At 35.6% G+C, this 12036-nt stretch overlaps 1 protein-coding gene across 1 annotated transcript; it reads right to left on the reverse strand.

Annotated features, from left to right (window-relative positions):
- Positions 1 to 203: 203 nt before the first annotated feature.
- RBP2 (retinol binding protein 2, cellular) lies at positions 204 to 11311 on the reverse strand. Its single transcript, XM_009889595.1, has 4 exons — positions 11182 to 11311; positions 5253 to 5431; positions 2090 to 2191; positions 204 to 428 (listed from the first exon to the last, which is right to left on the reverse strand). Exons 1-4 carry the CDS (start codon positions 11252 to 11254, stop codon positions 375 to 377), a joined length of 408 nt encoding a protein of 135 aa, XP_009887897.1. The 5' UTR covers positions 11255 to 11311; the 3' UTR covers positions 204 to 374.
- Between the last annotated feature and the right edge of the window lie 725 nt (positions 11312 to 12036).

Genomic DNA, 12036 nt, shown 5'->3' on the forward strand with positions numbered 1-12036 from the left:
CCAATTTTACTCAGTCATCCAAATATATTATGATATTACAGCACTGTGGAGAGATATACTGTGGTTGAGATAATTATGAGTGTTAATTTTCAGCCTTGTTGCTAAAGGACATTCCTCTGGAAATTATTACAAAGATGTAGGAAAGCATTATTTGAAAGATAATTACTTTTATTTAACTCCAGACTGAAAGGCAAAGGAATTTATGTTTGTAACTTGATATTATTTCTATAAAACGAGTTTGTTCCCATAAACATGCACAAAATACGTTCACATAGCAGTGTCAAAAAGTTATTGCAACTCTGGCTTGGTTCTTTTTAGACAAAACATAACAGCATAATATTGTGATGAAGATCTGCATGGCTTTCTGGTCGATTTTAGTTTTTCTTCTTAAATATCTGATGGCACACCTGGTCTTCACATGTCAGTTCCTGCAGTATTAAAACAATTAGTAAGTATACAGAGGTACAAATTGTATTTTGCATACACAGCAAATCCCACCAGAAATTACTACAACTGAGCCACTGCATTAAAAAGATAAGCTCATGAAAAAGAGAACAGAAAGAATCGTGTATTATATGTAACCGATCAGCACGCACACACTACATGTTGCAGTAATTAGATTTTGTCAATTGAATTGAGCTCTAAGAAAAATAAATACGAAAAATGCATAAAAATTGCTCTTTAATGCAAGGCTTTTTCATGGTCTGTTATTAAAACAATATACTCTAATAGTTTATAATTCACGTGTCTCCTGATAATTCATGAGAAGCAATGAAACAAGGAAATAAAAAAAAAAGGAGGACGCTTTAAAAAGGTGAGGGCATTTGCTTCAGACATGTGCCCATCTGTTTTTCAGGGGCCAGAATAATATGCCATTTTTGCCCAGTGTTGCAGCTGACCTCTTAAAGGTTGGCACGCCTTCCCCTTGCAAGGCAGGCAGTTTGGTTAGTCTGCTGATTAGCCAGCATTCCTGTGCCAAATAAGGCTTTGAGGTGTACCCAGGCTGGCTTTTTGGCCAGCAGTTGGCCAAACCCACAACAGACTTTCTACAGACTGTTGTAAGAACCTACTTATTCTCTCTGTTTCGACCAGTCTTAGCCTGCATCCTGGTGCTAGCATGTAGAACCTTTGTTAGGTCAGTTTTTGAATATGAGTTGAGATCGAGTTGAAAAAGTGTGCTGGATAGTTGGCTTTTAGTTAGGTGGCAGATAGTGTTTTTCAATTCATTGCTTTGACCTTTCAAGCATACAGACTTGAGGCAATGTGGTTGGCCATACCAACTGTCTGAAGGGTAAACTTGTGAAGGAGTGGGTACCTAGATGCAAATCATGAGATAGAAACAATGAGCTCTCTTCCATAATCTTTCTGCACCTGCCTGTTGCACCATCCAACATTATCATGCCCATTTCTTGATTGGTCTCACAAGAAACTCTGGAATCATTAGCACTATGTATCTATTATTTTGAAATCTTTCTGGACTTCACTGACTGCTTGTTTCCTGCACAAGCTCTTCTGGCCTCTCTTGAACTCACCTCATTTATCTTTGGGCTCCATCTTACTAACTCAGATGTATGAATGTTTTGCCCTTTTACTGTACTAGCATAAAGTAATTGCAATGTAGGTTGTTTGCAGGATCCTCTTGACTATTCAGAGGTTTCTGATCTGTATTACAGCATAATATGCTAAAAAATCATAGTGCTTCTTTCAGAACAAACAAACAAAAAAACAAAACAAAACAAAATTTTTTCTTGCAATCTGTTCCATACTTTTTTCTCTTTTTTTTCTACCAATGACTGTAGAAGAACAAGATGATGTCAGAGATGCACTGTAACAAGAAGGGTTAATAGGAGGAGGGCAGTGGCCTGGAGCAAAAAACCACTGCAGGGTTATGACTTAATTGGGAGCAGGTGGAAAGAAATTGAGCATTCCTGAGTTGTAGCAGAGAGGGGGATTTCCTTAGAGTTCGGAGATCAGACCTGTCTAAATAAAGACCATTCTAACTAGAACAAGTCACAAACTCTTTGAAATGGAAAACTGTACTTTGTTGCAGTCTCAGCTATGTGCTATGTCTCTGTATAGCAGCCCTTACCAGATGCAGTAGGTCTCCTTCAATCCAGTGCTTCCAGCCTCTGTTTTTCTTTTCACCTTTCTGAACGCATACCAGTTTGTCACCATCCCAGGTCACTAGTGTCTACATGAATCAGATAATTAACTCAGATATGTTAATGAGAAATTTATGAATACATGAAAATAAGCTCAATCAAACAATGAGAAGACACAATTACAGTTGCTTCCTACCATTTCCCATCTCCCTCCTAAAAAACCACAAATCAATCATTCAACCAAAACCTGAATGCATTCAAGATGACAACAGTTTCGATGTGAAGCTTTGTTGTCATTTCCATGAATTTCTTTCCATACACAAATATGAAGTGTTCATAATAACTAGTGAATTGCTGAGTGAATTAACAGATACTTGTGCAATGTATGCAAACTGTATTTTTCTTTTCTTGCTATTTAAAGACATTAATAAAAAGATTATAAGGTTTCATGAATGAAGACCTGGGGGCTTATACCAGCTAGTGCCGTGCTAACAAGTTTCTAGCACTGTATAAAATAACAAGATGAAGTGTATGTTAATATCATCTCATATAATAAATCTATTTATTTTATAGTGTCTTTCATGGACTTTCACAAAAGACCTTTAAAGAGATATCATCATAAGTTGGACAAGGTACTCTAGCTGGCCCTGCTTGAGCAGAAGGGTTAGACTAGGTGATCTCAAGAGGTCCCTTCCATCCTCAGCCAATTCATGATTTGGTGTGATTCAGAGTCTATCACCAATAAACAGGGTATTGGGTGTGCTGATTCTTATCCAGGAGCAGGATGACCATTTCTGTAAGGAAAGATTCTCTTTACAGGCTAAATTCTCTACTCAGATACGCTAGAGTAAATTCAAAGCAACTTTGTTTGAATTGTTCTAGATTTGAACTATTGTACTTTAGGGAGATGTTTAACCATGTATTATAGGCAAATCCTCATCAGAGACCAGTTACAATCAGTGGAAGTTCAGTTATTAAAAAGCTCCAAGAGTACTGGGAGCTTAATTCATTCTCTAGTTCAGCACTGGATGATTTATTTCTCTTATGAGGGAGCTTTCTATTAATAACAAGACAAAACTCATTCCATTTCAGTTAACTTCTTTCTTATTTACGGAATTTTTAAGCTACATGCTCTTTAAATTATCCATGCCCTCTTTACATTTAAATGATGCCTAGCAGTTTTATTACCTTCATCTAACTTCAATGTGTTTGAGGCATTGTTTTGTTAATAAAATGACCAGAAAATTCTTTTAGAGCAGTTCTGAGAATAATGGCACAACGTGCTTTCTTTTTGCTTCTCCTCTTGTTAGAAACAAATAATAGAACTTGTTTAGAAAAGAATATTAGGCAAAAATGATTAAACCAAGTAGTGTTATAATTATACAAGCTGTATTTCCTTCCTTCCAAATTATTGATAAAGAATAGGAGAGTCTGCAAGTGAAATGATGTTGCACAGACAGACCATGGCTTTGATAGTGGTGAAAAGCACTAGAGGAGCATTAGACTATGGGTTTAAGGAGTGACGCAACTAATGAGTCCTTAGATCCCTAATAAAGACTTCAACTGATCTAAAGAGATGTGGGACCAATGTTTTAAAGGACAAACTCTGTCACAAGAATATGTGACAGAGTGCTCACTGGAGAAAGTGTTAAGAAGACAATTTAGAGACAGGGATATTCAGGATACTGGAAAAAGATTGATCTTATTATTTGATGCCTTGCAGTTCTGTGAATGAGAAATAATTTGGAAGAAGTCATAGCAATTACACTGCACAAAGTTAGTTTGAGAATGAAAAGTGATCCATAGTGAATAAACAATGTCTTCTGTCAAATTTGTGCCATTCCAGTGAAGTTCAAATGTAAACATGTCCTTTACGCTGCCAATTTCCTGTGGCAATTGCCAAAACAAAACAGGTCTTACTGACAGTGAGCTTTGATCTCAGCTTCTCCGAGTTTGGCAAAAAGTTCTGAAACCCTGTTTATTGAGCAGATACTGGTGGAAAAGACAGTGTATGTTTGGAGTCTTCTCCAAGAAAACCGAGAGCTGAGTGGAAGAATAAACCTGTGGTAATTGGCAGAAGAGTTGATATGAGTATATTCAGTGAATGATGACAAAGAGAGGCAGATGATGCGGCATTAGTAAGACTCTGAAGGGGACAGTCAATGGCAATTTAAGATATACTGCCCTTTCAACCATTGAAAATCTTGCTTAAGTATTTTAGGGGTGAGAAGAGAGTAGAACAGAATCAGTATTGATACAGAAACATGAAGCTAAATTAAGTAAGTGAATTTAATTAGTGTTCGTCTGTATTGATTTCCTCACTAACTTCCCTGATACTGTCTTGTTTGAATGCCTCACAGGAGCAGACTTCTTGGTTGACTCTGTCTGTCGTAGGAGGTAGGGCACGGGCTGACACAAAATATGGTCCTTTATCCAAATGTTACTTGTCCACATATGTCACTGAAAGGTGTCTGAACATATGGCTATAGTTTCCTAGGGGAATTTTGAGCTCAGTTTACTCCTATAATCCTAAAGATGGTAAAGCATGCACTGCTGGGTCTCCTTGCCTGCCTACCACTGCCAGTAGGTCTGCCACCCCTATCAGCGGGAGCTTTGCCTCGCACGTTTTTCTTGTCCTTTCCCCCAAACTCCCTTAAGATTAATAGCTGAGTGCAGGTTTATTTTTAACAGTGTCCAACTGTTAAATTGTCCAATTGAGGTTGAGCAGGCTTAGATTAAAGATCCAGTGTGAACCTAGCCATTCAGAACCTAAAATTTATATTGACACAAGGAAGTCCTAAATTCAAAGGGATGAATTGACAGCTTCATTAAGGAGGATACATAGGTAAAAATACAGTTATTTTGCACTTTCTAAATACAAAAAGGTGTACCACAGAAAAGCTGGAAAAATTCCCTACTAGAAAACCATGTAATTAGTGATTGTCCTCACGTATCTGAGTAACCATTCTGATTTGCATTTATATGCAGGAAAGAAAACAGACTCAAGATGCAAATTATTTCTGCTTTATAAAAATCCTCTGATGTCTGTAAAATACTGGGGCTCTTTGTCATGTATTCAGCTGATTTTTGGAACTGCTCAGTCCTGGTGCTGACTGTAGTGTAAACAGATAGCAGGTACCAAATTTTTACCTTTACAACTCGGTTATCTAGTCCTTTGGTATGTTCTTCAAACTCCACTCCCACAGTGTAGTCCAGTTCATAGTTTCTGAAAGTACTGAGTGTTTTTGTTTTAAAATTGTCTCCATCTTGAATAATCTCCTTTGTTTGTTTCAAGTGTTTTGCAATCTTACGGGTTGCAAAATCAATACCTGTGAAAAAACAGAAAAGAGAGTATCACAATGAAAATTCCAATATTTGTTACCAAAAATAAAAACCCACAGCAGTTCTATTTACACATCATAAAAATAACATTTTATGTGGAACATATTTCCTTAAATGACAGTTTTACCTGCAACATTTTGTAGAGAAGATGATTTCAAAGAAAAATAAATTGGTTTTGCAAGTAGACTTTCAATTTGAAGATCTTCCACTGATTATAAATTTATTTATTAACAGGATATCTGTGGGAATGTTATGAGCAGAGCTAAAACAAACAATCAGTAGTGAATAGGTACTGGCATGTTAACTCACCCGAATCTCCATTTTTTTTGGAGAATGTGAAAAACCAGGGGCTATTAAGACTGGCATTGCCTTTTGGCCTCATTCACACATGAAGCTGTGAGGTGTCAGGAATGCTATTGTCCTCTTATGCTTGGAAGCCATTCCCTTTCCTAAGCATGCAGTGTAAATTATGTAGGCATATGAGGGTACTGGTATGTGTCCTGCAGGATTACAAACATTGGACACCCACAAAAGAAGGAATTCGGAATAAAACTCCTTTTCAGAAAATAAGCATGTTAGAATGAGTATGTAATCAAGGGGATTTTGGCATGTTACTTTTATGATGAACTTACAGTCCGTGGGAGTGTACAAGAGGTTAATTAGTTAATTTAAAAATAATGAAAATTATACTAATGATTAAAAAAGAAACAATCAAATAAACGTGTGATTTATCAATTGTTGTTAGACAGCAGGCTCAGAAATAAATTGTAGTTAAGATGTTAAAGGGAGACAGATTCGAAGTCAAAAGTCGAAAAATGTCAAAATACAGCATTTGACAGTTCCTGTTTAATATTCCGTCAACATTTTATGCAATACTGATCTCCTTAACATCCTGATTTTGTTCATGATGAAGACTAACATTATAATGTAAACAACGGCTTGCAACTGAATGCATTGAAAGTTACCAAAAGGAGAATATATATTACCATCATGACAGTTTGCCCCAGACAATCCACCTAACACCAGCTGCATTACCATCTGCAATAAATATTTCTGACCAGCTGACAGTGAATCTTATTATGGTCCTATATGCAAATGAAATAATCTCACATGCTTCTGCAGGAGATTGAAAAATGGTTTTGGTTTGTTAGCCATCCTTTAGTGGTTTTGCTTGTGAGTTAATCATTGTCAGCTCAGCAATGCCACATACTAATGGAGCCCTTTCTCTTTTGGTAGATTCATTATACTGCTTGTGAAGTACTTATCGAGTTGAGTAAGAGGATTGGCTTGAAAAAAAATGTGACTTTTTAACATGGGGAATAATGTTCTTGTTCAGTATTTATATTCAAGACTTCTTGGGTATATTTATCTGCTGTGGTGGATTAAAGGTATCTCTGGGTCTGATTTATAGACAGGTAACATAAAATTTAGTTTTCTCTGAGGAAAAAAATGTCTAGACTTCAAAGAAATGCTATTTCTGACTAATATATAAGTCTTGTACCTCCTGGAGAAAAATCAGGGGAGGTTTTATTAAAGCATGGTTTTCATAACTGCATTTTGAACAATACAAGCAATAAAAATGATATATTGTTCTATTATAGTAGATTAAAATACTTTGTAACATGTTTATGACAAAATCAAAGTTTCTGGCTTAAAGGGCAAAACTATTCTTTAATTAAAGTATAGAACTGTGTATGTATTAATTATAAGGATGGATGAATTTTAAAAAAACAAAACCTCAGTGTGCTTTGAACCTGAGCACTTTAATACTTAGAATATCAACTATGTAAAATTGTGAGAAACAGAAAAGAAGAATATCTTTTCACCCTTTCCATGTAATTTCTTTCCATTTGGAGAATCACCTATAGCCATATTCATCTTTTTGGTGGGTTATTTTTGCTAATTCATTGGCAGTTTTTAATTAGTATAACTTATAATATATATATGCATATATACACAAAAAATTATGATGTACTTATGAAGGGTCAGATCCAGACAACTGGTGCAAATATCATTGGGTTGGCATCCCAACCACTTTCTGGCATTCTTATTGGGAAAGTAGTTTGAAAATTTTATCAGAAAGTTCAGTGAGCACCTCTCCAGTACAATCTGCCCAGGGTAGGCAACGGATCGAAGTATTTCCCAGGAAAAATACATCTATATTGCATTCCTTATTCTAACAGATTCTTTCTCTTGCTTTGTTTTGGGCTATTGAGTGGGTCAAGTTCTTTTGTTCTCATGAACACTTACTATCCTTTTTTAAGCAGGTTTCCCAGTATTGGATGTCCGTAGTCCAGACCCCATGTAGGCTGAATCCATCCATATTTCTCCCAATTTCCACTGGGATATATAAGATAAGAAATGGATCAAAAATCCACTTGATTTAATAATAACAAAGTCATAACTTATCCACTGACTGAAGTGATTGGAAGGGTGCCACTGAGATGCAAAGAGTAGCTGCTGTAGACCAGTTCATGCTAGCATTTATGGTACAAAAAGAATTATAAAATTGGAAAAAGGATTACTTGTTATAAAAGGATCAGAATATAAGGATGATAATAATTAAAGTTTAGTTTAAAGCTGGTATAATTAATACTTGTATTATGAAAGTTAGACACTAAATTCTTATTGAATTTGAGTGAAAATCACAGTTTAAATTCAACAGTGGGTAAATTAAAATTCAAAGAAATCCATATTAGTAGCTGCTGCTGTCCTTTTCCCTGACATTTTTTCCTGGATTTTAAGACAAACACAAGTGAAATGTTGTAGGTCAACTGAAATAAACAATACAAGAATCTCTTCCGATGATACCTTGGAAGGGAAGAAAGGAAGAAAGAGATGGCCACTACAACCAAATAAAAACTTATCACCACAGTTACAAATCCTTTGGAAAGAAAATATGCACACTGTAAGTGCTTAATTTGCATCCAAAAATATGGAAGGAATAAACCTAAAAAGCAGAGAGATCTTTATGAAGATAATTATCAAAAGAGAATTATCAAATATGATGAAATTTATCACTATGAAGCAAGGCCGAACTAGAGCAGGATGACCATCATGGCTCGTTGTTAGAGTAACACCCCACAAAAGTGGGTCAGGTCTTGGAGCTGAGACAGGACTGAAGCAGGGCCGAAGTAGAGAGAATTGAGCTAGAAGCAAGAATTGTAGGTAAGACCAAAAGCTGAGGCAGGCAGTAAGAGAAGCCTGAGGTAGACGAAGACAGCTTGGAATAGGCAATTTGTGACAACTAGGAGTTGAATTAAGTATCATCCAGACCAGCAGGCTCCATAGCTCACTTGCAGTTGGCATATTTAATGCTGAGATCACATTTCAGTTGCGTATAGAGTGGCAATTACTCTTTATGCATAACTGTCAAACCTGAGCACTCAAATTACTTCGGTGAGTATATTTCTTTCTCCTGAAATTCGTGATATTGGCTTAACCATTCTTAATTTAAAAAAAGTGATTTTTTTTGTACCTCACAGGTATATGTGTATAGTATTTACAGACAAAAGTTATTGAGCTTTTCTCCAAAAATGCAAAGGATAAAAAATATGAATAGTGAAACTTGCCTTTCTCTCCTAAAAAAATCGAAGTTTTAAGGAAATTATTTTCAATTGTTCTTAAATAAGGATGAGTGTTTATTTTTATGTGTTTATGTGTATTTCTCTTTCAATCTGAACAGACAAATAAATTAGGGTTAAGATTCTTTGATGAGAGTAAAACTAGTAGAAAATCAGTCAAAGCATCAAATTTTTTTTATGTCAGTTAAGGATTTTCTGGTACTTATCCCTAAGTCAGTCACTAGTGTAGACATTGAGAATTACTTGAAAAAGGATAGTTTTAATTGCCTGATTACCACATTACCATGTGGTAGACCCTTCTTTCTAAGAAATACATTTTCTTAGCTTGTGGAAGATGGCCATACAGTGCACTCATTGATTTTTGAACCACTGAATTGTGTTTATAATCTACATCTTTACAAGTAGATATTTTGAAATCTGAGCAAACAAGTTCTTTAAATCTCCATTAACTTGACTCAAAACCTTTTGGACAAAGCGCAACAAACCGCAAGTCTGATCTCAACTTCTGATGAAAAGTGCAAGGTACTTTGACCTGAAAAAGGTGCTGTTTATCAGCATCACTCTTACAGTTGTGTCAGCTGCTGTACAAAGGCAGAAAAATAAGAAGAGCAAATGCTGAACAAAAGATAGGAATCAATGACCACTGGGTAGAAAACAGAGACATCTGGGAATGAGAAGTGCATAGAGCCAGTTGGGACCCTGAGGGCTATCAATTGTAAGCATAAAAATAAAATATAGGATTGATTTTTGCCACATGCAAATTTATGATTCAGAGCCAGACAGACATCTCCAATCTAGGTTAAATTAGCAAATTCTAATGACTACTTTTCTTTGTATAAGTTTTATAGACATCATCTATGCTGAGGAAACAATGGTCCTTTATGCTCCTCATCTGTGATGTAGAGCTGGGAGAAGATTTCCGATTCTAAAAATTACACTTCTCATGCATGCATAAATCTAAGTCGCATATTTTTTGCAGTTTTTGGAACGCAGCTATGTTACTGCAGTGGTAGAAAGGTGATAACTGTTCTTTCAATGTCAATCCAGAGTGTACCGAAGAAATTCTTGAGAAATGTTGATGTCTTCTATTATTTCTTCTTTTCAGCAAATAAAAGATCTACATCTCTGCTAACCTAAGTAGAGGAAGGATTTCCTGCACACTAGTTGCATAATCATAATAACCTGGAGCAAAAAGTTTATACCTTTATGAAAAAATGCTTGAAAGGCAATTTATATTGAAAATAATAGTTGCAGCAAAAGAAGACATTTCTCTCATAAAATTATCTCACAGTCATTTCAGAAATTGAGTCTGTCAGTGTGAGGAGAAATCAATCTACAAACATCATAAACTTGATCTTTATATGAACTGACAAGGATATTGCTTGCATTCAGTTAACAGTGTTTTGGTATTCTAGCATCTACAAAGAATATGCTTAATATCCTATACAGTGTATACACGAACTGTAGCTATCAGGCCTCTAACGACAGAGAGGCTAACAAAGTGGTAAATGAAAGTTGGCTAAAGGGCAAAACGTCTCTTTTTGCACATACACATATACTATTGTCATCAATAAGGGTAGTAGCCCAGTGAAATTAAGCTTAGTTAACCATGTAAACTTATGTTTAAGAACTCCTGTGACCTAAGTCTCCTTGCTGTGCAAGGATGACTCCCACAAAAATTGTCAGAAATATCTGCCCATTTATCTTTAAATGCTTTTGAGGGCTTTTATCGCCTTTACCATGCAACTGGTTCATATAATTTCTGCTAGTTCAAACCTCTAATTAAGTACTAAACACTCTTTAATAGAGCCAACCAGGTTGTGACTTGACTGTTACAGTAAGTATATACCAGTAATAAAAAAAGAGCTTCCGTATCTGAAAGGTTGGGTTTTGCTCCCCCCGCCCCCCAGTATCTGTTTTTTTCATTTAGCTAAATAAAGACTAACATCTTTGGCTACAATTCTTCCCTTCCTTATATACTTAGATCATTGTAATTATAAGTACATTACAATTATTTGATTTTTAATGTGATTGGCAGAAACCCTTATGCCACAACGCTCATTACAAAAATAGTCTCTAATTTTTAGAAGGATTTTACTTATAATTGAAACATTTTCTCTTTATCTCTATATAGTTAATAATTTTTCATTTACCTAAAGCAACCATGTAGCCTTCAAAGTTTTCATTGGTTTCCATTTCCCACGTCCCATTGTAATCAGCAGGCATGGTGGCAAGAGCTTGAAACCAACTTCAGACGAAAAGGTGAGGCTGGAAACAGGATCTGCTAAGAGAATGTTTTATAAACCTTTTCATATCTTTTTTTTTACAAGGTTTATGGTTTTCTAGATAATACAGTTTAAGGGTCAGAGTGATAACCCTAGAAAACTTTGCCTTCATTTACAAAGTCCAGTTGAACAGCTGGCAGACAAGGAACTTTCTTATATGTAGTAATACAGGATATGTTTTTACAGTGACCTTTGTAAAGAACTACTAGCTATTATGGGATACCTTTGAAATATGTTGAACACAGTGGCAAATTGTATGACCCTGTTCAAGTTTCCAAGGTGAATTCTCTTTTTCAGTTCCTTTCTACATGTCACATTTCCCTATGAAGACCCAACCTAACAGACCTGACACATCCAGAACTCCCATTTAAAACTGATGGGTCTTGAATGTCTAACAAATGCAAGGCAGGGCAGAAATGGAATATTTCTGTTGAAAATAATGAAAGTATAGATATTTTGATTTTCAAATTATCTATATACCAATAGCTACACTTATACCAACTGCACTTCCATATTTTTGTTTTAATTTAACAGCAAGTGTAACAAATGTAAAGTGAATCACAATCAACCATAATTAGTATCAATCTTATCCTAAAAATGATTTTTTAATTGCTCTGAAAGATAGCAGTTTGTGTTAGAAAGGTATTTTTCACCCAGCAGCATTACATTGTTGTGGGGAGAATCACAGATTTCAGTTGTGCAAGTAAGAACATTCAGAATGTG

Source organism: Charadrius vociferus, unplaced genomic scaffold (genome assembly GCF_000708025.1).
Source record: "Charadrius vociferus isolate BGI_N301 unplaced genomic scaffold, ASM70802v2 scaffold650, whole genome shotgun sequence".
NCBI classification, from domain to species: Eukaryota; Metazoa; Chordata; class Aves; order Charadriiformes; family Charadriidae; genus Charadrius; species Charadrius vociferus.

Excerpts from the sequence above, each read along its gene's own strand:
- RBP2 (XM_009889595.1), bottom strand. The coding sequence starts at position 11,254 with ATGCCTGCTGATTACAATGGGACGTGGGAAATGGAAACCAATGAAAAC. Across the intron at positions 2,192-5,252 it reads TAGATAACCGAGTTGTAAAG|ACACTAGTGACCTGGGATGG; the intron begins GTAAAAATTTGG and ends TGATTCATGTAG. Across the intron at positions 429-2,089 it reads AAGGAGACCTACTGCATCTG|GAACTGACATGTGAAGACCA; the intron begins GTAAGGGCTGCT and ends TTAATACTGCAG.